Raw genomic sequence first — 21,458 nt, forward strand, 5'->3', positions numbered from 1 at the left:
CTTCATGCACCCGTTATTATTTGGGTGATCACGATTCAAGTGCTTGGTAAGATACTAATATGGATCGTTTGGGTTAAAAGGATTCTCGAAATTCCTGCAACACAAAAGGTTCAGTTAAAAACAAGCTATCAAGTCACTTATTCCACATCGTTTGTAAACATTAAGCAAGTAATTTAAATGTTAATAGATGGTTCAGCAACTAGCAGGACTGTTTGGCTTCTCTGTTATATACTATGCAAGTTAGAGGTACTGAATGATACCTTTCATTGTATTTGTTTATACTAATATGTATATAAATAATAAAGAAAAGGTCATCTACCCTGTTTCATTAGGAACATAACAGTACTCTGTTGTATTTGTTTATATGAATCCTAACAAAAGTTGGTTGATATAATTGGTTGATTATGTTCATATCTATTACAAAGGTAAAAGATATGAACATAATTGGTGATGGTCGATTATTTACCCTTGTATTGATGCAGGAACAACTGCTGTGCCATATCTCAATGGGATTTAATACCGGACATTTAGGACTCACCTTACAGTCTTGAATTGCTTTTATTATTGACAACTGTTGTTAGTACCAATGGAGAGGGCACCTCATAGCTCATTCCACTACATACTTCGGCATGATTTCATTTTGTTCGTTTTACTTCTGGGGCTTCAAGTTTTCTTCCTCACTTATGTGACAGACAAATTTAAAGAAAGAAGGAAAAAACCTCTCCAAGAATCAGACTAATAATGTATATCTTGCATTGATCACTAATAAGCATTGGTATTTCCGTGACCCATCTATTATTCCAGGAGAAATTTGTACTCAAATACTCTTGTGTATAAATGATCTAAGCTTTAACTGATGAAGATAAAAGGCAAGGTGGTGCCTCTTTGTCAATGTAGAGAAAAGCCTGGGCTTTAGACATTGATGTAATTACATATAAATTCCTCCAATTTCAAACATAGACTGAACTGTTAGCCTGCTCTGCAGATGGTTGGATGCAACCACCAAGTACTTCTTAGTATTAAAGAAAAGAAGGGGAAAGTTCAACCACCATCCTGGTAACTGGTAACTGGTAACTGGTAACTGGGAACTTACTGGGAACTGAGAAGGACTGGGAATTTGTCATCTAATCAAAAAGTAAATATCACAGTAAAAGATCTACTACTCCTTAGTTCTTACCATAATTACATTATATCATTTCCACCACAACTACATGCAAATTACAATAGCAAAAGCAAGAGCACCACCATGAGCTCAGGTGGGCTTCAAGCCCTGAAACATGGAGTCCCACCTCATCTCCTCCTCGTCCTCCTCCTTGTCCTTCTCCTTGCCCTTCTTCTCTTGGTGGCAGACAATCAGGCTGGCTGTTCGCAGGACGTAGCTCCTCTGTGTAGCAACCCCTGCACCGCCGCGTCCGTCTGTGATCATCGCCCTGCTCTGCACCCCGACTGCCGGCTTCCTATTACTCCTCTTCAAGATGCTCCTCCCCTTCCGCCGCCCGCCGCCGCTGCTGTCGTAGGACCGCCTCGGGACGACCACAATTGCAGAGCTGTCTCTATGGACTAAAGTGTAAACATACCTAGCTAGACAATTCTTGGTCCTGTGGATCATGGCCAGGAGCCTAGCCATGGGTGCTGGTGGTGGTGACTTGTTGTTCTTCTCCTTCTTTGCTAGCTTAAGTATCTCTAGCCTATGCTTGGCTATGGAGATCCCCATGCTTTGGAGGAACTCATGGTTGAAGTGGGGGATGTCTTCTTCCTCGAGCTCGTTCTGGGAGAAGAGGAGGTAGTATTCGTAGACTAGTGCAGGGTCGAGCGATGATTTGGAGAGCCACGAGTACCAGTCCATGGCTGGGAACTTTTTTTTTTTCTTTTTGGAACCGAAGAGAAGATTTTTGAAAGCTTATAAGATAGTTTTTCTTTTTCTTAAAAAGAAAAAGTAGTGTAAAGTGTGTGGTGGCCCACCTGGATTGGGTGCGGTGGGTGGTTAACCAACTTGGTGCAGGACTTTTTTATTATATTTTTTGTGGAGTTTTTTTTAACCAAAGCAGCTCGGTTCTAAAACATTTTTATCCGAATAAATTATTCTCAAATTTATTACTAAATGAGATTTAATTCAATATAATCTTAACAAAAATACGAGTATTTTTATCTAATTTTAAAACGCTGATCTGTTCAGTATTTTACGTATATAAATTCTTTTAACTTAGTATTTTCGTAATTTATAAAAAACATTGTCCGGTAATAAAAACGCTGAATTCTATTTTATAAATAAATTTGAGAAACTCTCTTTATTTTTTTAAGAGTTACGGTGGTGTTTTTAATAAGAGTGTGGTAACTAACAGAACAGACAAAGCTTCTGGTGCGTTGAAGGGGCTCTTTCCCTTCCCTATGTCCCCATAAATTTTTGGGGAGGAATCCACACGTCTTTGTGTTCTGTGTACGATTCTAACAGAGTGTATCTCAAATTCAGCATCTTGGCATCCACTTTTAAATATATCCTCTCAACTTTTATTAGAGAAAAGAAGAAGAGAAGATATAGAAAGATTTATTTACACATTAGTTTCCCATTTAATACTATGAAATACCAAACGGCTCTTTAAAGAGTTTTCATCAATTTTTTATGGTGATTCGAACATACAATAATCTAGCATCTACACCTGTCTCTTGATTGGTATCTTAATGATTGAGACACTTGGTTTTTCTATTTATTGATTGAAAGTTTGGCTCCTTTTAACAATGATTTATGATTTAATTGAAACACTCTGAGTTTTTCCTATTTCTCAAACTGAAAAGCTCATAGAAAGATGATGCATGAAGAACTTACATGCATTGTTTCCATAGGTATAGTATTAGAGCATCTGTAAACTGAAAGAAGCACCAACCCCACTCTCCATGCGTTGAGAGGAAACACTTGAGTGAGAGCAAAGGATTAATAGTTTGTCCATTTGTTCTTTCAGACCACCACATAGTCAAATCATCAATCGAGCCCAGCTAAAGTCTGAATCCAAACATGCAAACCGAATTTCTTTCTTTTTTTCGTAGGTTGGATATCCAAGCAATTAAGCAACTGCTGGGTGATGGGAAAAAGACAAAAACATAAGAGAGACAAATTAGCAAGCTCGTTAGAGTGAGTTCAAAGCCACCCAACCACTGCACGATGATGGGGAAAAGGAACATGTGGGGGCTTTGCTCGCCATGTATGTCTTAATGCCATCGCCATTGTTGGTGCGAACAAGAAAGGACAAGATTTTGTGACCTAGCTTTGTTTTGGGGAAATGTAAACAATTTTAGTGCAAGTAGTCAAAAGTTGAATCCTTTCATTCTTTTGCTTTGCCGACCTTTTGATCCTTGCTGGTCATATGTAACATTCACGAAACCAATTTCCTATAGAATGAAGCGAAAATTTCCAATTAATCTTTATGAGATACTAAGATTAAACTTCTAAAATATGACTTCTTTAAGGATATTTTTCTCCAGAGTACACCTCAAGGGATAGTATGATCATGTCAAACTATACCAACATTGAGATTAAAGTTTATTTGGGCATATTTGCCATCTTTAATGCAAAATAATTTCGCGTATAGCCCATGTCATTCCCCAATTACTCATACCTTAAAGATTAAATATTTGCGGTACTACAAACTGTTCTGATGGAGAAATTAAGACAGGGACTGGTAGTTAAGTAGATTGCTTAGTGTGCATTCCTATACATATTGATAAAAGAAGAACTCGAGACTACCGCACATCACTTCCCATGAGTTGAGAGAAAGCGAATGCAAGAAAAAAGACAAAGGGAGATATGTCTAGCGAATTGGGATACTATTTTATCGCAACCCACCATGTCTTGTGAGAGATGAGCTTTGTCCTTTTAGTTGGGCCAGAGCTATACTTCACATGGAAAAAAGGACATGGCCTAGGAAAGATAGATTGATCCCAATCTTTTGGAGTGTAGTGAGAGCTCCATGCCTTCAATAATGGCATGGAGAAGGAGAAAGAAGAAGAAGAAGAAGAGAGAGAGAGTTGGAGGCCCATAGCTTAAAATATCTAAACTGGCCCAAGTCCAGGCAAATGAGTTAATGATTATTTTAAGTCCGCCCCTGGTTTTTTTGTTATAAGACTAGATCCTTTTTGAATATATATAAAAAAGGGGCAACCATCGAACCAAGCTATCTACACCGAACCATCAACGATAGTTTTTTGTTGGGCAATAATTACCTACCGAAGTTTAGAAATGGACTTGACTACTTTAGCTGGTAATTGGTATATGGTTTATTTCATTCTAAACAGTCTGGTGGGAAAGGATGAAATGGACAAAGAGTCCAGATATTGACACGTCAATTTATCTTCCGTATATGATGCCGAATTCCTTTCGTCATGGATAGAATAGAAAGCAATCTGGTCGTTAAGGTCGCGTCTCCGCTTTCGTCTCGCCGCCTCTATTCCTCCTTTTCTTAATCTTCCGATCTCGATCTCGATCTCGTCTCGTCTCGTTTCGTTTTCCCAATCCGACGGCGATGCTTTACTCATGTGGCAGCGCTCTTAGGAGATCTGTGATAGGACGGCTTAGATCCGCCCTTCCCTTCTCCACCGTCGCCGCCGCCGGACGCAGCGAGCCGGAGCCGGAGCATAGCTCGATCGCGGGGGCGGTGACCGGAATATTAGCCGTCGGTGGAACCGGATTAGGGTTTTGGTTGCTGCCTTCTTCGCCGGATGCTTCTCTCTCCTTTGCAGATTCTGGTTCGGGGACGGAGGATTCCAACTATCAGATCTCGTTAATGGATGCATCCAAGGAAAAGAAACCAAAATTTCTCTTCGGGGGTAAAAGTCTCTTCCTCGATCTCTTTTTTATTTTCGATGTTCGAGTGAGGATTTGTTTTTCCCCTCCCTTTTTTTTGTGTGGTTATGTATCGGTTTATTTGTTTCAATGTCGTTACGATACTTGTTTCATGTTCTATTTTGATGCTACGTAATCTTCTAAAAGTTTTGACTTTTGCACCAAAAGAGAAAAAGGTTTTAGCAATCTAATTTGTTGATAGCCCAAATCTAATCAAATTCAAACGTCACAATTCCAATGGAATCAAAATAACAGCACAATTAGATTAGACATGTATAATGGAATCGATCAACACGAAAGTTCTCCGTAGGATGTGGAGTCTATGATCTATTCCGAACCTTTTCATAATTTTGTTTTATATCTTCTGGAGGTCTTAACCAATCAGAAGGAGACAGGGTTTCTGAGAGAAACGATGGGATTACCGTAAAACCAACAAAGTTTCACAAGTTAGTCCAGGGGGGAGGGAGTAAATTACCAGAGTAAAAAGATTACTAAAGCATAATGATATTACTACTGATCAATAAAAATGTTATTATTTTCATATCTGCTTAGCTAAATGTTTTTTTGCGAGCAGGTAAGCATTGGTATGCGCACAAATGATACCTTTTGTCATTCCTCGTTCATATCAGAATATCTTATTGTGAATGTTTTAATCATTTGTGGGTTTTACATCCGAACTTTCAGATTCATATCGAAGAAGGGTATTTTTTAACTATGAGAAACGAATAAGAATGAGGAGTCCCCCAGAAAAGGTAATTTTCCAATATTGTTTTTGTCCTTTTGGTACAGTGAATATGTTAAGGATTAAGAAAATCGTAATAATTTTACTATTTACAACCATATTGCAATACTGTGTAATGCATTTATCCAAAATTTTCTTATCAACTTATCTTTATTTTATGTGTTTTCTATTAGTTTTATTTTGGTGCTTATTTTTCTCGAGCAATGAGTTACTCATGGTTTGATAGATGATAAATTTTTCTTTCCATTTGGATAGAGCTCCCTTTCTCCTCGGTTTGCAATGGAGAAAATGTAGGATTGGTGCTAATAGTTCATCACAGGAGAAAGGACTCCTAGAGCACTGGTTCCACTATTGGATCACTAACTAATACTAATCCCTTTTTCTTGGTGCACAATGAATTTATCATGGAAGAAAGGACTTGGAGATGAATTCACTAATGTTGTCATTAACTAATACCTTTATAAGAGAAAGAAAACTGTCTTTTCTATATACTTCTCCTCGTTCCACTACTATTATTGCCTTAGGCAATTGTTTATACTATACCTTATTGATATTCCTTCAACACAACAAAGGTTTTTTTAAGGTTCCAAATGACTCACCAAATAATGAAAACTATAATTTGAAAAATTGGTTCCTATTTGAAGATTGCACAATTTATGGTTGACCCATATTGCTGACATCATTTAGCTATTGATCGCTTATCATATGTATAGGACCAACTGAGGCATTTGTAATGACCTTAAAGACATTTAAATATATATAACTGCCTCATATGGAGAATTGTTTGATGTGTCAATGTCCATTCTTAGGAGTCTGGGTTACTAATGCTAATATTTTTATTACTAGATCTTTGAGTACTTTGCATCCTTTCGAAGCCCAAAAGGAGAAGCATATATGTTACCTGCGGATTTAATGAGGGCGGTTGTTCCTGTATTTCCGCCATCTGAATCGAATATCATCAGGGAAGGACGTTTAAGAGGGGAGCACCCTCCAGGAGACTTGCATTGTGCTCCATCAAACTTCTTTATGCTCTTTGATACTAATAATGATGGACTTATATCCTTCGCTGAGTAAGTAGCTAAAATATTGAAGCTTGTACTAGTCAGCAAAAAACTTTTAAACGAGAAAGGCTCAGCAAAATGGGCTCTTCCTGACATTTCCCCCCCTGATGTAGGTATATCTTTTTTGTGACTCTTCTCAGCATTTCTGAATCAAGCTTCAGTGTGGCTTTTAAAATGTTTGATGTTGACAACAATGGGTGGGTTTTCTATCTGCATTAAATAATCTTGATCTTATGAATTTGCCACTTGACATAAGTACTTTATGTGGAAGTTTTAATTTTAGGTACTACTCCATGTTATTTTCTGTTACAATATGATCATCTTCTTTTCCAGCTTATATGTCATTGCTGCTTTATTTCATGGGCTATATTTCAATAAGTGATGATTTTTGGTGATACTAAGGACTAAAAAGTTTGATTGAAGAATATTAATATTTATCATCAATCAATTGTGCTTAATATCTTGTAAGAACAATACAGTGCATTGATAGTGAGATTACTTGATTAATATGCAATTTTCTCCAAAACTGATTGCCTTTTTGGATAATGACAATCTTAGGACTTGTAGACTGCAAGGAAGTTTCAAATTCATTTTGCAACCTGCATTCTTGCAATCAATATAACAAATCATTTAATTTTTTCCATATTTATACATTTTGGATTTTTTTTTTCTAGTTTCCTTATCTACTCATGCCTCATGGCCATTAAAACTTGCCATATATTGTCTATTTGTCACTTGAAGAGGAGTATGTTAATTATGATATGTTTTTTACTAATGCAGAAATTTAAATGGTTTAAATATAGAATTGAATTAAGAAACCATCATGTCTTACTGTTTTAAATGTGAAACTTACTAAAAGCATAATTAGAGTTTAATATCATATCCTAGGATACCAAAGTTAGCCATTTCTTGCAGTGGAGTCAGATTGATCTATATTCACAAAGCTGTCATAGACAGCCGCAGCACCATTTCAATATAAAATTGTCTCTTTCAAGCTTATGTGCGTAAAAGGATAAAGTAATAGAGTACAGAGTTCCTCCTGAGACTTCTTTCTCTTTCTATATGATATTTCTGAATATAGAGTGTCATGAGCACATGCAGGTTCTTCAGGTTACATTTGTTTACCTTTTACTTTCTGCCGTCTGACGTTGCATTCCAAACACCTTGCCTGTACTAAAGCTCAAATGTTTCTCTTAAGAATCATTATAGTCTTTTACTGCTTATGTTAATGTTTGTTTAAGTGTCTGCCATGATTTCTTCATTAGGAGTTAATTATTTATGTAAACTTGTTATTGAGGTGGAAGTTGTACTTTGTTTTGTTTACTTGTGAAAATTCACGTGCAGTTAAGTTCTCTTGTTGTCCAGACAAAGACCTGCTCTTATGAGCATATTCAATCGTCTCATTTGTTAATTGATGGTATTAAGAAGGGTATGAACACATTCTAGTCATCTTAACTCTCACTAGTACAGTTGTATTGATTAGTCCTTTTCTTTTCCAGAGAGATAGAAAAAGAAGAATTTAAGAAAGTGATGGCACTGATGCGTTCTTATAATAGACAAGGGGCCTGCCACAGAGATGGCTTACGTATTGGTCTAAAAGTTGACCAGTCTGTGGAAAATGGTGGTCTGCTTGAATACTTCTTTGGCAAGGATGGAAATGGATGCCTTCAATATGATAGATTTGTTAAATTTTTGAGGGACTTGCATGATGAGGTGATTCATTTCCTCAGTTATTTGGTTATTGCAGTTTCTTTTTAAATTTCTACAACAACCTTTCCTTTATCTGTTAGTTCATCACTTCTCCATCGAGATGAAATAGAGCAGACTTAGACTTCCATAATCATTTCTGAATAAAACTTATCTACGAGGATTCTTCATTGTATCAGTGATTTAGGCATTAGGTGGGACTCTTGTTCACTATGATATTCTCTAGTAATTCAGTAGTCTTATCTAGTAGGAAGGTGTTCCAATGAACATCATTGTTAGGGGAATGGTTCTGCTGTTTATCTCAATATTGAGAAAAAGGGTTTCAAACTAGCAAGGTGCTTGTGAGATGATATTTTTCTTATATATTTCTGCAAGTATAGTTCATCCGTCATAGTAGTGGATTGTACTCATCTATTGTTTATAAAATATCTTTGACAATGGGATGTATTTTATTAGTTGATGATATTTCCCATCTTCACTCATATGAGTTTTGTTAAATCTTACTGACTTGGTTCTTTGAGCATTCTAGAAATTGAGTTGTGGCCAAGCAAGTCAAACTTTGAAGGGGATTAAATGAGCTGCCTTTGTTCATCTATAAGAGTATCAAGCTTTTAGACTAACCTAAGCCTGCTCGTGTTTGGTCCATGTGCAACAGTAATTGTTAACATAAGATATCTTGTATGAATATTTCATAAGATATTTGCCTGCTAGGCAAGTTCTTAGGGTAGTCAGCCTTGGCGCGAGGTGTTAGTATGCTAATGGTAAATCTTGTGACCCTTAGTTATCCGTTGATGTTTATTCAAACATCAACTTGTCTGTCATGGCCTGGATTTGTCCTTCAGTTAACCTGTTACTAAGATGCAAGCCAAATAGCTGCCATTTCGCATAAAAATCTAATTTGGGCCTCCTTTCAAATACATCAACTGTCCTCCCCATAAAATAACACAAATGATTAGAAATGTTTATTATAGTTCAGACCTAACGTAAAATGGAAAGTACTAATCTTCTTCCACTACGCTTCTTGTAGGACTCTTGATAGCACCTAACTGGTATTTTAGCCCCGAAATTGAACTTATTGTAAAAAAAAATCTGATACAAAGGAAGTATTTGCTATCTACAAGTATTTGACAAGTATTGAGCATCTGATAAGGGAATACCTAGGCCTTCCTTGTTTGCTTTCAGTTTGGAGACTCTCCTGAGTTGGTTTTGGAATTCTTAAATTGGTTCAGTAATCAAACATTTTTTTATCTTTTTAATATCTAATCAAGTTTACTCATAAAAAAAATCAAAACTAAGAAACAAGACTAACTAATCAAATTACGGGCTTAGCCTCAAACCAAAAAAAGCCCTAGAAAATGGAATTGTTCATGCTTCATAGATTGGAAGCCCCACTGCTACACTTGTGTGTGAATCTTGGAATTTTGATCATTATGAGCCAATGCAAAGTTTCCTGAGGCACTCAATTCTAATTTGCATGAAGAATAAACAAAAAATTGTACCTAAGTATGCTTTTTATTTGAATATATTAATGCTGTTTTTACAGAGGTAGATATGCATGTTTTCCAATTCCAAGTGTATAGTATTGACCAGGGTTCCTTTTCACCTTATGAACTACAAAGTATCAAAACTTACATTTGTCTTGCTCTTTTCCATATCAGATTGTGCGCCTGGAGTTTGCTCATTATGACTTCTATTCAAGAGGAACTATTTCTGCCAAGGATTTTGCATTGTCCATGGTTGCTTCTGCTGACATAAACCATATAAACAAGTTGCTTGACAGAGTTGATGATCTGAACAATAAGCCACATCTCAGGGATATGTCCATTACTTTTGAGGTCTGATTCTTCCTGCGTGCTTCTATGTCATCAGCCTTGTGGACTTCTCTTATATATCTTTCGTTATGTTGGAATGTCAGGAGTTTAAGGCTTTTGCTGAATTGCGTAGAAGATTAGAACCATTGGCAACAGCTATCTTTGGTTATGGGAAAGTAAATGGTTTGTTGAGGAAGAAGGATTTTAAACGTGCGGCATTGCATGTAAGATATATTTATCTTAGATTTCCTGAATTATATTCTTGTGTCTTGAGATATCTGTACAAGTCCAAACTCTAATTCTTGACAGTTGGTCATTTTTTCTGGTGTTACAATTTCATCTTAAGCATCTAATGATATTGATCATCTAATGCATCTTTTCGCTGTTGAGCATCAAATTTGAAATCCAGCCACACTGCTTGTTGTATCAGCTCCATTAACTTAAAGATAACTTGTAACTTGTAAGCTCAAGTACCAATGAAGGATGTGCATGAAGTTGGCACGAAATAATCAGAATTTTGTGCTTCTATTAACCTATTATAATGCGCTTATTGTTCTCATAGCTTTGTATGCCACTGCCTTGTTCTATATTAACTTCCCTTTTCTTTGTGTGTGTGTGATAGGTTTGTGGTGTCTCTGTTACTGACAACTTAGTCGATGTCGTTTTTCACGTATTTGATGCAAACTCTGATGGGAATTTAAGTTCAGATGAATTCCTAAGAGCTCTACAAAAGCGAGAAAGTGATATTCGCCAGCCAACAGCAGCAGGCATACCGGGGCTTCTCTCCTGCTGGTTTAATTGCAAAAGGAGCCGTTCTCTCCCACAAATGCCTATATAGTTTACTTTTCGTAGCAGATACTAATTGGATACTAATCTTCATCCATATGTTGCAGCGGAATGGGGTTGACATTGGCTCTATTTCTTAACAAAGGTATGCAAAAGTTAAAAATCTTGTTTCCACTATAATGTCATGAATATACCCATATGATCTGAAAAGTTCTGATATATTTTGTTGCAGGTAATGTTCTCATTACTGCATGTAGGGAGGAAACAACTGTGAAGCCGTTAACCATTACGATGGACACCGTGAGCTCTTTGATGGTTATGTAAATATGATATAGGCCCTCAAAGCTCCATTAGAATTGTTGTGTATATATTTACTTTTCCTCGTTGGAGCTTCTTGGGCAACATAAAACCTTTGTTGATATTCTAATCTGTGAGGACTCGATGTTTGAATGAGTTAAACGTAATGCATATGTTTGTGATACATTTACTTTTATTAGTGCTTAGTTAGGATTTCTACAATATCAAATGTACAGTTTCTTCAAGTTTGCTGCTCTGTTAGTTTCCATAAATATCTAAATATGCATATCAAATGCCTTCTCGTTTCAAATGAACACTGCAACATTAAAAAGGTAATTCGATAAGAATTTGAAAGGATGCTCATCTCTCATCTTTTGTTTCCTGATTGACGACTTCCTGGAAGCAAAATTCAGAGACATTAAAGGTGTTGTGTTAATCCAAGCAGGTGAGTTAAAGTCGACGGTTTTTTACATTGCTTTTGCGACTAGTATTTGTTTAGTTTTGTTATGATTTCTTAACCGAATATAAGGATGACAGATTCGTTGGAGTTTGGAATACTTCACATATAGTTTTCGACTGTGCTGCAGGAAGAGGTGAATTACAGATATCAGATGGATTTATATTCGAATTAAATAGGCATAAATATAAATTAGATACGGATAGGAATCTTAAAATCGAAACAAATTAGATACCTGTTGAACCTTAAATTAGTAGCATATAAATAGAGACATAATTTGGATAAATTTAAATAATGAGCTAATCTGAATATATTAAAAATTATATTCGAATTTTGAGTGAAATATACTTCATATTCATTTCTTATATACTTACGGATAAATTGATATTTGAGTACCTGTCCGAATTTGAATTATAGAAGACGAAAGCAGTGAACAAATTACAACAAAACGAGTTAGGAGAATTAGAAATTTTAAGAATCTACATACTACTTAGATTCAAGTCCTGATTCACATTTGAGAAGAAAATTTGTGAGCCATATCAATGCTTTCTCGGATACAGAACCAGCTTGACCAATATTATTGTCCCACCCATGCCGGATTCGGATCTTGCATTGTACTCAACCCGTTTGACGTCTTGCGACCAGATTATCCACCCACATCGAAACTAATGATCTAAGGAGACCAATTCGCCAAATATATAATCCAACATCCGCGAGTCCTCCCTCTTCCCAAACCCAAAAAAAGGAAAAAAAAAAAAAAAAAAAAGAAAAGGAAAAGGAAAAAAGAAAAAAGAAGAAGAAGAGAAAAAAAGGACGAAACTTCCATCCCACTTTAAATTGCACTCGGTCAATTGCTTCGTCTCCAAACAAAGGCAATCGAAGACTCGTTGTAGATAGCGAGAGAGCCGTCCCCCAAACCCCTCACTCTCACTTCTCGTCTCTTCCATCTTTCTCATCTAGTCTCAAAAACCTCGAGTTCTGATGGAGGCCGACGGATCAGCGGCACCGGCGGCGAGGCTAAAGATTGGCGGAGCGTGGTCGGGAATCCTGGAAGTCCGGTTGGACACGTGGACGGTTCCGATGCTACGGGCCGAGGTGGCGCGGCGATCGGGCGGCGGCGATCCCAGTTGCATCAATCTCATCTGTGCGGGGAAGCTTCTAATGGACGGCGATGGGGCGGCTTCTCTCCTCCAGTTGGGGATCAAGAACAACGCCAAGATGCTCGCCACGTGCGTCTCCGCCGACCGGGGAAAGGCTCTGGATGCCGAGGCAGCGGAAGTCAATGCGAAAGAGACCGCCGAGGCCGAGCGCTCAAACAAGCTGGCCAGAATCCGGTAAGATTCCGCTCTACTTGTTGTTTGTCGATCAATTTTGTTCGTCCTGTTAAAGGTGATGACTTGCGGGTAATTCCTGTGTTGTTTCGTCTGTGGATGCAATTTTTGATGTGGGTTTACGTTCTCTGAATCAGAATTGGGTGACGGAACTTGAAGATGCTTGAATTTGAGGTTATGGGATAGCATAGTTTGATTATCTGGTACATATACTATCTGAATTTTTCGCGCTTATCAGCTTGCACATTGTTTGCGTGCAGTTGGGTTGGCATTTGCGAAAAAGTAGAACATTCATGGAGGAATTTTAGTTTATATAAATTATTCATGCCAATCAGCTTGCAAACTTGCTCATTTTCATTTTGCCCTAAAAAATATGTCTACAAGCTGTAAATGCAGCAGCCTTTGTTATTTTTCATTTTGTGTAACTTCTAAATAGTACCGTAGTTCTTAATATTTTATTGAAGTATTGCTGGCTGAGCACTCTTTATTAGCAATTTATTTTGTCCTTATATTAGAGAATCACAACGAAAATGAGGGTTAGACATTATATTCAATCAGGACTTCAAAGTTCACACTTTAAAGCCTCAGTGTTTTCTCTCTTATTCATCACGGTGTATTATAAATATTGCATTATCACATTATCAATATCTTAGTCGGTTCTTATTTGGGTGATTGTCCTTCCTTTTCTTCTACATCTGTGCTTCGGAGATCTTTGTGGCTTAAATCATTATTGTTATGCAGGGAGGCTGCCAAGGCTTTGTCTCAGAGGCATTCAGATGGTTCAGTTCCCCTTGAAGATTACAACATAGAGCTCGAGGATCAAAGTGGTCAGGCAGTGTCATTTGGATCTGAGTCTGATAAAAGGTGGTATTTGATTGCATATGGTGTTGAATAACTAGCTTATAGTTTCAGATGATTATCTTAAGCACTAATGAAATTAATTCAATTAATAATTCTAGGGCAGTGATGATGGGTCTGATGCTCCATACAAATTCTAAAAGTCTTATGAATAAGCAAAATTACAAAGACGCATTGGATGTCTTGACCATGGCAGAGGTTTATTTCCTTCCTTTTATATTTTTTGCTATAGAGTGCTGCTAAAATGTCTGTGGTACATTCTTGTAGTTGTTATGAGAATGTTGAGGGGGAAAGTCTCTTACTTTGTAAACTTCCCCAGCAGTCTATGGTTGGAATTTTTATATGTAGAATAATTATCTATTCTTCCTATTTGCAGGAGGCTTTTTCTCTATGTGACCCCAAGTTTATTGAGGTGATCTAGCAAATCATTTTGCATCAAGTTTTTGCAATATTTTGATAGCATCCCTGTCTTAGCTATTTTTGTTGCTTGCCTCCAGATGATTGATAATGTACCAATACTTCAACTAGATATTGTGTGGTGTTACTTCATGCTTCGGGACATTTCATGTTTATCACTTGCGGGAAGACGCCTGGTGAAGGCTAGAAAAGGGTTTGAACACTCTCATGGTAAAGATTCCACTAGGTTTCGACTCCTCCAAGATGGTCGCCATTCAGAACTTGCCATGTGAGATTTTATTTTAGAGACTTTTCACTTTTATATACAAAGAATGAGAGTTTTCATTTTGAACGCATTCGGGATTTCTCTCATCATGACTGCCTCATTTATGACCCGGTAAAACAGATATTTGAGACTGGACCTCTTGGAAGGGGTGGTAGCTTATCACAGTGGCAATTTTGAAGAGGCTCGTAAATCTCTGAGTTCTGCACAAGCTAAATACATGCAGGTCTGTCTAATGTTATTTGTTTTTTATTTTGTAATAAGATGATCTACATCGGCTTTTATCTTACATTTCTTTTTTGGAAAATTTCTCACCAGTCTTTTATCTCGGAGTAAAGAAACAACAAAGTTATATATATTTAACCAAAATCCATCTTGGGTCTAATGAATCATGTGATATGTGCTTCTGCTATTGTTCAAGGAAGATAACTTTCAGAAAGTGTTCAGAATATCTATTACAAGTAGACAGTGAAATGATTGCTATGATCTTTCTACTGATTCTCTCTTATTTTGCATGTCTTTTTTCTTAGCTTCAAGTGCCAGATGAAGCTTTGTCACTATTGATGGGCATGGGCTACAAAGAAAGGGCAGCAAAAAGGGCACTAAGAATGACATGCCAAGATATTCAGTCAGCAGTTGATTTCCTGGTGGAGGAACGTGCTAAAAAAGCTCGAAGAAAAGAGGAGAACATTAAGAGACAGAAAGAAATAATGTGAAATTCTACTTCCAGGACATAGAATGTTTATTTATTCTTTTCTAGTATCATGATTAACTTTAGGAGCTTGCAGGGAACAGAAGAAATATGGAAAAACTTCTAAAAACAAGGCTGTTGATCTGCAAAGGTTGCAGGAGTTGGTTTCTATTGGGTAAGGATCTATTGCCTTGTGAGTTCCTTTAAGCTGCACCCAAGTTTAAGTGGACTACCTACTAATCTTGTGAAGCTCTACTATGTATTGTGGAAATACTGCTTCTTCAGACATGTTTTCCTACTTCTTTCACATTATATACACTCTTTAGTCTAAAATATTCTTTATTTTCCTTTGAGGAATAATTTTACATTATCTTTTGCAGTCATATTTATTGCTACTGAAGCATACAATATAGTACACAAGAAGACAACATAATTCTGATGTAGTACAGAAAACTTTGAGACAAAAATATGGTAGGATATAATAGGCTTGAGCTGTAACATATAAATGCATAACACATATCTTGGTAACTTCTCAGTCACAAGGTGTTCGTTCATTTGCTATAAGAATTTGATTGTTCTTTCTGATCCTTAGCTTTTCAACTAAATGCTTCAGAACCTTTTTATTTTTTACTTCCGCTCCTGGATCTTCTCGATGACTAGCTTCTCTATATGTTTTTCATTTTGATGAGTCCTGCTACTCTAGTATTGTGGGTATTATATATCCAAAGGGCAGACTGATTAATATTCAATTTTGAAAGGAGAGCTTTTCTTTAGATTAATACTGGAACTTCCGCTTGTCTAACTGGTAATCCATATCTTCTCGAGTTCTTCAGGTTCGAAAAATACCTTGCTGCAGAAGCTCTCCGGATAAATGAAAATGACACACAAAAAGCACTGGATCTTCTAACAGATCCTGAGAAGAATTGTTCTTTACAAGTACTTGATCTCTATTCCTAATCTCCTCTTTATTTCTCATATCGGGTGATCATCAACCAATCAGTGTTATTTCATATCCAGAGCCAAATTGAGTCAAGGAGGAAGAGAGTAGCAGCAGGGTCAAGTCTAACAGCTGGAGATATTGAGGAAATCATATCCATGGGCTACGAAAGAGCAGCAGGTACTGAACCTCTGATTCTCGTTAAAATAATCAAATGATCAATTCTCCCACAATCTCAACCTGAATTATGTTATTGTAACATAATTGACCACATAGTTTATTGGAATTATTCCTCAGTCTGATCTTAATTTCGTCTCATTCCTAGTGATGGATGCTCTGAACAATGTGCATACAAAAAAGGATTTGCTGAGAGTACTTGGTGGAATAGCTACAGGTAACAATGACCAGCAAGCTGGTAGTAATCCACCAACACATGATCAAGCAGGCTCATCAGGCGCTGCAGCAAATAGTCTGGAAGATGATCATATGGATGGAGAAGAGCACTCTAATGATGGAAGAGACACGATAATGGAAAATGAGCTTGCAAACGAACTGACTGGGGATCCGTTAGCTGACTATGACATTGAGGTTGCGAAAGAAGGAGAGGCCATAGCGGAGTACCTGTCCCTGCTGGAGTCAACCACCAGTGCTTCATAGCTTTCCTAAGCTTGGCATATTGTAAATTGCCTCAGAAGAGCACCAATCAGTTGTAAATATGCTGGATATCACTGTGCCTTCTAATGTGGTTTCTTAAGACTTTTAAACTAGATCTTGATTGAATAAATCACCTGTGTTATGATTAATCAGAGAAAAAATAATAATATTAAGAGGATTTATCAGCTGACTCCTATGTACATATATGTATAAACAGTTGTCTGTATTAGTCATTCAGCTAAAATTCTTGAAATGAAAAAAAAAAAAAACAATTTCATATGTAGCAGAATTTTCCGTTCATGTAGGGATCTGGTCATTTCCATATGTACAACAAATAAGTGAGATTAAGATGAACATGGTCAAACATCAAAGGCAGAAATTTCAGGGTCTATGACTTTGACAATGTGGCGTCCAACTTCTCTGCAATCGAATTAATCCATGCCTGCAAGAAAGGATGACTTTGTAAGACATTTTGATCTTGCATGCCATTTTCCAAGGGGAGTAATAGCAGAAAAATGATGGGAAAGTTGGAGATCATCAGAATACAATTAATTGACAAGTTAACATGGTCAAATAAAACAAATAGTTGATATGGGAATCTCATTCTCCAAATAATACTTGCCTGATCAAGATTGGTGAAGCCCCTTACAGTGTCACCACCTACAATAGCAATTCCTGTGTCCCCGACTGGTTGTAAGATAAGAGCCTGGCAATAAAAAATGTTCATCAGCTGAATAGCAATGGAGAATGAGAAACATTTGAGTACTGAGGTACAGAGTACCCCTTATCATTTCTTAGGGACAATAATGGAAAGATGTATAGGACAATTCGCTATAAGCTATGACTGTTCTGTTGTCATTTTACAAAGAACATAAATGTCTTTTGATTGTGCATCTGTGCATCATGAAACATGCACATGTTGAGCTAGAGACATACTTTTTGAACTTTGAACCCAAATTTTTCTATAATGCAAGTGTGCAACCTTTACAAGTGATATTTTAGCTAGGAACCTGCACTTTAGCTTATGATCTATGGCAGAAGCTCCTAAACAATAAAAATTAAGAACTTTAATCCCAACTATCTTGTGTTGGCAATGGAAATTTTCCTCCATGCAACTATTTGGTGTAACTATGTATTTTTTAGTTTGTGCAGAGTTACTTACTCATGAATAAGATCTAAAATACATTTTACAAACCAACACTCACTTATATACATTTTAGTCAAACATTGCATAAGATAAGTTATATAATAAGTTATGTGTAAAATTTTATCATAGATAAAAGAGTATGATAAATTATGCACGATTTCTGAACAAGATTTCTATTAACAAAAATGACCAAAATATCCTCCTCTATGTACCTAACCCTTTTATGCTTTCCCTTCTTCCACTAACATGCAAAAATTCTAGTCGACTTGCATTTCTCCTTTTGGTGCTCTCATTTTCTTCCAAAGGCTCAATTTTGCAATCAACCATTAATTTTGGCTTAAAATACGTGTGACCTATTAAAAATGACTAGCAAAACAATCATCTTTGGGTAGCAAGTTGTAATTATTGATCTTAATTCTCTAATATAACTTCACACTATCATTATGAGGACATTTTAGTATTTTCATTTTAAAATGATCTTTCTAACCATACTTATTTACAGTTCAGTCATTAAACACACATTCTTACATAAACTTATTCGAGATAATCGGTACAGTTTTATCCATGTTTTATAACTAAACAAAATGTGAATAAAATTACTGAGGTGCTTCATTTGCATTTAAGATGTGCACATAAAATTATTCTTGTAATATATTATCCACAAATCAAAGGAGACCTATAACATCAAGTGCTATTATGTTCTTAGCCATTCCAATTATGAGTTCCAAACATGGCCACGAGAAGATAGCACCTAACCTATGCCTTTTACAACCGCTTGTCATTCTACAATATGGTTTGGAAATTAAGAAGCATCACAGTTTTTTTTTTGCATTAGTAGTTGAAAAGAAAATTAAATATATTTGGGGAATGTAACTAACAGTTTATGGAGAAGAGTGAAAAATGGCACCTGTGTGTTAGTAGGTAGAAAAGGTAGCTCAGATCTTCCAGGATAAAGAGAAAGATTTGCTAAGTAGCTTTCTGGAAGAAGGAATATTGTATACGCTGGATTACATAAAGGTTCAAGAAAATACCAGAAAGATGGATGTGAAACTATGAGTAGGACACATACGCTTTCCAGCTTCCATGACACTTTTGTAAAGTGATCCTTGGATCAATTTATGTGCATCTACATTTACTGCCTCACCGTCTTCTTTAGGAGACTCAGCTGCAATCCCAATTTGGAGAAGACAGTCACCTCGATGCATGACAACCAAAGATTTACAACAAGTTGCAGCTGAAAGAGATTTCCATGCCCTGATCACGAATAAAATAATTAGGCAAGAAAACTCGATGCTTCTCAAAAGGATATAGAAGTCAGAAAATACTGGAATGGAAATCAACCACTGATAATGGAAATTCTTTTGTCCAATCAAGCACTGGTAATGGAAAATTCTTTGTAAAATAATATGCATATCTAATAGTAATCTGTTTAAAGAAACTTCTTGATAGTAACAGACAGTAAGAACTAAGAAATGATCATGGAATAACTGAATAGCATAGCAAGCTACAGCTGCAAACTGATCAACCTGATTTCAACTAATAAAGTATAAATGGAAAGGCCTAAGTTTTTGGATGAGAGTTCTGTTCATACTTAGGGAGTAGTTGTAATTATCAGCCCACTATAATGAAATATTAATATCTTACTATGATAAATGATTATATTTCAAAATCACTGACATCTACTAATGATATAATCCACCAAAAAATGATAGTCAATTGATAAAAGCATATACGGATAGTGGAACAAATTGTTTGACTTGATTAGGTTTAGATATTAAAGCTCTATTGCCAAGAAAGAAATATTTACTGCAAAGCAAAGGAACCATGAATTGATACCCACAGTATTCATGCAAGCAAGTTAGCGGCAATGTACATTTATTCCATGCTGCATGGCATGAGGGACAACCATAACTCATGCCAAACCTACTTGACAAAGTTCAACTATTAGACAACCTCAAACACTCTTTTTTTTTTTTCTCCAAAAGCTAAATCAAGAGCAGCTCCTTTTGAATATGTAACCAACTTACATGATTACATGATGAATGCTAAAAACTTCACAAAATATAGTTAACATATTCCTTAACCAATACTGATAGAATAGTAGAAAACTAGTTCCAATGTTGCTAGAAAATAAGTAATACCACATCAACTCAATAACTGCATGATGTGCAATACCAGATTTTATCCGTTCACATTCAACACCATGAGGAACCACCTGATATCAAGTCCAGGAAGAAAGTCAAGAAAATTCTGGAAACTGTATTCATGGAGAATGAACTAAGTCAAAAGAAAAAGGAGTCTAATATACACTATAAGTTTCTTACCGGCAAAATAAGTTTTGGTCGGATTGACAGCCATACAAGGCCAGTGAGAAGATCAGTTACAGCCAAAGAAAGAGTTAATATATCTGCCCTCGACTGTGAACTTTTCAAAGAGAAAAAATGTCCACAAATTAGTGGAAATGCCAAATCATACTACACAAATATTCAGAAATGATGAAACCTATTTATTGTAACAACAAGCTAAGGAGTAGAATCATCAATATATGCTGTACAATTCTAGCAGAAAAAGCAAAGAATAGATGAGTACAAGATCACAACAATATATTTGCTTCCTCATAACTTTTTCAATTTAAACGTAATTTGGTATGAACAAAAGAGGCCATGAGCCACCCTCTTAAATGCAACAGTTCCGTATTAACCTGTTGAAAGAATAAGATGATAATTTGTATGGTTTTTATTAAACTCTGTTCCACCAACTAAAATTACAACAACTCTACATCTAAAAATTTGCAATTGATCACAAAAAAAGGTGTTATAGAAAGGGAAGATATACCTTGAAGCATCCGCAACGGGAGCTATTCCCGAGAAGGCACGGTTAACAAGAACAGCAAGGAGGGAAACACCGCCCACAAAGATTGGCAAGCTCCGAACCAAACCATCGTTTCCCGAGACCCATTCTTCCACCAAATCCCGACGAGGTTTCGGGCCTCTATACATTCCCTTCGCCCCTCAAAACGCACAGAAATTACCCCCAAAAGAAAGGACAAGTCGAGAGAGAGATAGAGAGAGAGGATACCTGAGACGAAGCTGAGGGAGGAGCAGGAGATGAGGAGGAGAAGCCTTTAACGGCAAACGAGCACGGGAGCGGCGTGAGGCGGCGGTGGAAATACGGGGTGAGAGGTAAAGAGGAGAAGGGTCTGACTCGCAGAAGGCCGCCGGCCTCCATCAGCGAGAGCTCTCGGAGAGCTGGGACACCGGTGGTTTAGCGGAGAGAGTTATCGCGGAGTTGGGCGGTACCGCGCCTTTTAACGGCCTCACATGTGTGGTACTCCTCCTGCTCACTGCTCTGGCTTTCTCTACCCCTCTCGTGCTAAAAGTTGAATTAATAAAGAGGCCGGCCAATAGCCAATACGCGTCAAGCTGGGCTTCGTTTTCCATTCAACCCACGGGTTTCTAACGCTCAA

General features: G+C 36.9%; 4 protein-coding genes across 5 annotated transcripts; 2 read left to right on the top strand and 2 right to left on the bottom strand.

Annotated features, from left to right (window-relative positions):
- Positions 1–499: 499 nt before the first annotated feature.
- Positions 500–1,917, bottom strand: LOC140779176 (uncharacterized). Its single transcript, XM_073124162.1, has one exon. The coding sequence runs from the start codon at positions 1,844–1,846 to the stop codon at positions 1,253–1,255; it is 594 nt and encodes a 197-aa protein (XP_072980263.1). The 5' UTR covers positions 1,847–1,917; the 3' UTR covers positions 500–1,252.
- Positions 1,918–4,369: 2,452 nt separating this feature from the next.
- On the top strand, positions 4,370–11,426 carry LOC140777769 (calcium uptake protein, mitochondrial). 2 transcript variants are annotated; one of them, XM_073122109.1, is made up of 9 exons: positions 4,370–4,818; positions 5,519–5,586; positions 6,423–6,646; positions 6,751–6,834; positions 8,137–8,350; positions 10,003–10,179; positions 10,260–10,379; positions 10,778–11,086; positions 11,174–11,426. In XM_073122109.1, the coding sequence occupies exons 1-8, from the start codon at positions 4,515–4,517 to the stop codon at positions 10,991–10,993; spliced, it is 1,407 nt and encodes a 468-aa protein (XP_072978210.1). In that variant the 5' UTR covers positions 4,370–4,514; the 3' UTR covers positions 10,994–11,086; positions 11,174–11,426. The 2 variants fall into 2 exon arrangements, with proteins under 2 accessions (XP_072978210.1, XP_072978211.1); XM_073122110.1 differs by having other exon boundaries at positions 6,778–6,834.
- A 1,064-nt stretch (positions 11,427–12,490) lies between these two features.
- LOC140777532 (uncharacterized) lies at positions 12,491–17,035 on the top strand. The gene is made up of 11 exons (XM_073121699.1): positions 12,491–13,029; positions 13,768–13,890; positions 13,986–14,082; positions 14,261–14,296; positions 14,382–14,569; positions 14,687–14,789; positions 15,094–15,275; positions 15,352–15,429; positions 16,088–16,190; positions 16,272–16,371; positions 16,517–17,035. Exons 1-11 carry the CDS (start codon positions 12,677–12,679, stop codon positions 16,846–16,848), a joined length of 1,695 nt encoding a protein of 564 aa, XP_072977800.1. The 5' UTR covers positions 12,491–12,676; the 3' UTR covers positions 16,849–17,035.
- A 95-nt stretch (positions 17,036–17,130) lies between these two features.
- LOC140777533 (protein COFACTOR ASSEMBLY OF COMPLEX C SUBUNIT B CCB4, chloroplastic) lies at positions 17,131–21,357 on the bottom strand. The gene is made up of 8 exons (XM_073121700.1): positions 21,071–21,357; positions 20,828–20,994; positions 20,317–20,416; positions 20,134–20,207; positions 19,062–19,246; positions 18,900–18,970; positions 17,468–17,551; positions 17,131–17,287 (listed from the first exon to the last, which is right to left on the bottom strand). The coding sequence occupies exons 1-8, from the start codon at positions 21,218–21,220 to the stop codon at positions 17,234–17,236; spliced, it is 885 nt and encodes a 294-aa protein (XP_072977801.1). The 5' UTR covers positions 21,221–21,357; the 3' UTR covers positions 17,131–17,233.
- Positions 21,358–21,458: the final 101 nt, after the last annotated feature.

Source organism: Typha angustifolia, chromosome 15 (genome assembly GCF_048772165.1).
Source record: "Typha angustifolia cultivar Huaian chromosome 15, ASM4877216v1, whole genome shotgun sequence".
NCBI lineage: Eukaryota > Viridiplantae > Streptophyta > Magnoliopsida > Poales > Typhaceae > Typha > Typha angustifolia.

What these genes read in the sequence shown, in the direction of transcription:
- LOC140779176 (XM_073124162.1), bottom strand. Translation starts at nt 1,846, where the DNA reads ATGGACTGGTACTCGTGGCTCTCCAAATCATCGCTCGACCCTGCACTA.
- LOC140777769 (XM_073122109.1), top strand. Translation starts at nt 4,515, where the DNA reads ATGCTTTACTCATGTGGCAGCGCTCTTAGGAGATCTGTGATAGGACGG. An exon ending in TGAGGAGTCCCCCAGAAAAG is followed by an intron (nt 5,587 to 6,422) that starts GTAATTTTCCAA and finishes TTTTATTACTAG; the next exon opens with ATCTTTGAGTACTTTGCATC. An exon ending in GGACTTATATCCTTCGCTGA is followed by an intron (nt 6,647 to 6,750) that starts GTAAGTAGCTAA and finishes CCCCTGATGTAG; the next exon opens with GTATATCTTTTTTGTGACTC.
- LOC140777532 (XM_073121699.1), top strand. Translation starts at nt 12,677, where the DNA reads ATGGAGGCCGACGGATCAGCGGCACCGGCGGCGAGGCTAAAGATTGGC. An exon ending in GGATCTGAGTCTGATAAAAG is followed by an intron (nt 13,891 to 13,985) that starts GTGGTATTTGAT and finishes TAATAATTCTAG; the next exon opens with GGCAGTGATGATGGGTCTGA. An exon ending in CAGGAGTTGGTTTCTATTGG is followed by an intron (nt 15,430 to 16,087) that starts GTAAGGATCTAT and finishes CGAGTTCTTCAG; the next exon opens with GTTCGAAAAATACCTTGCTG.
- LOC140777533 (XM_073121700.1), bottom strand. Translation starts at nt 21,220, where the DNA reads ATGGAGGCCGGCGGCCTTCTGCGAGTCAGACCCTTCTCCTCTTTACCT. An exon ending in CTCCCTCAGCTTCGTCTCAG is followed by an intron (nt 20,995 to 21,070) that starts GTATCCTCTCTC and finishes TGAGGGGCGAAG; the next exon opens with GGAATGTATAGAGGCCCGAA. An exon ending in TTCTACCTACTAACACACAG is followed by an intron (nt 17,552 to 18,899) that starts GTGCCATTTTTC and finishes TTTTATTGCCAG; the next exon opens with GCTCTTATCTTACAACCAGT.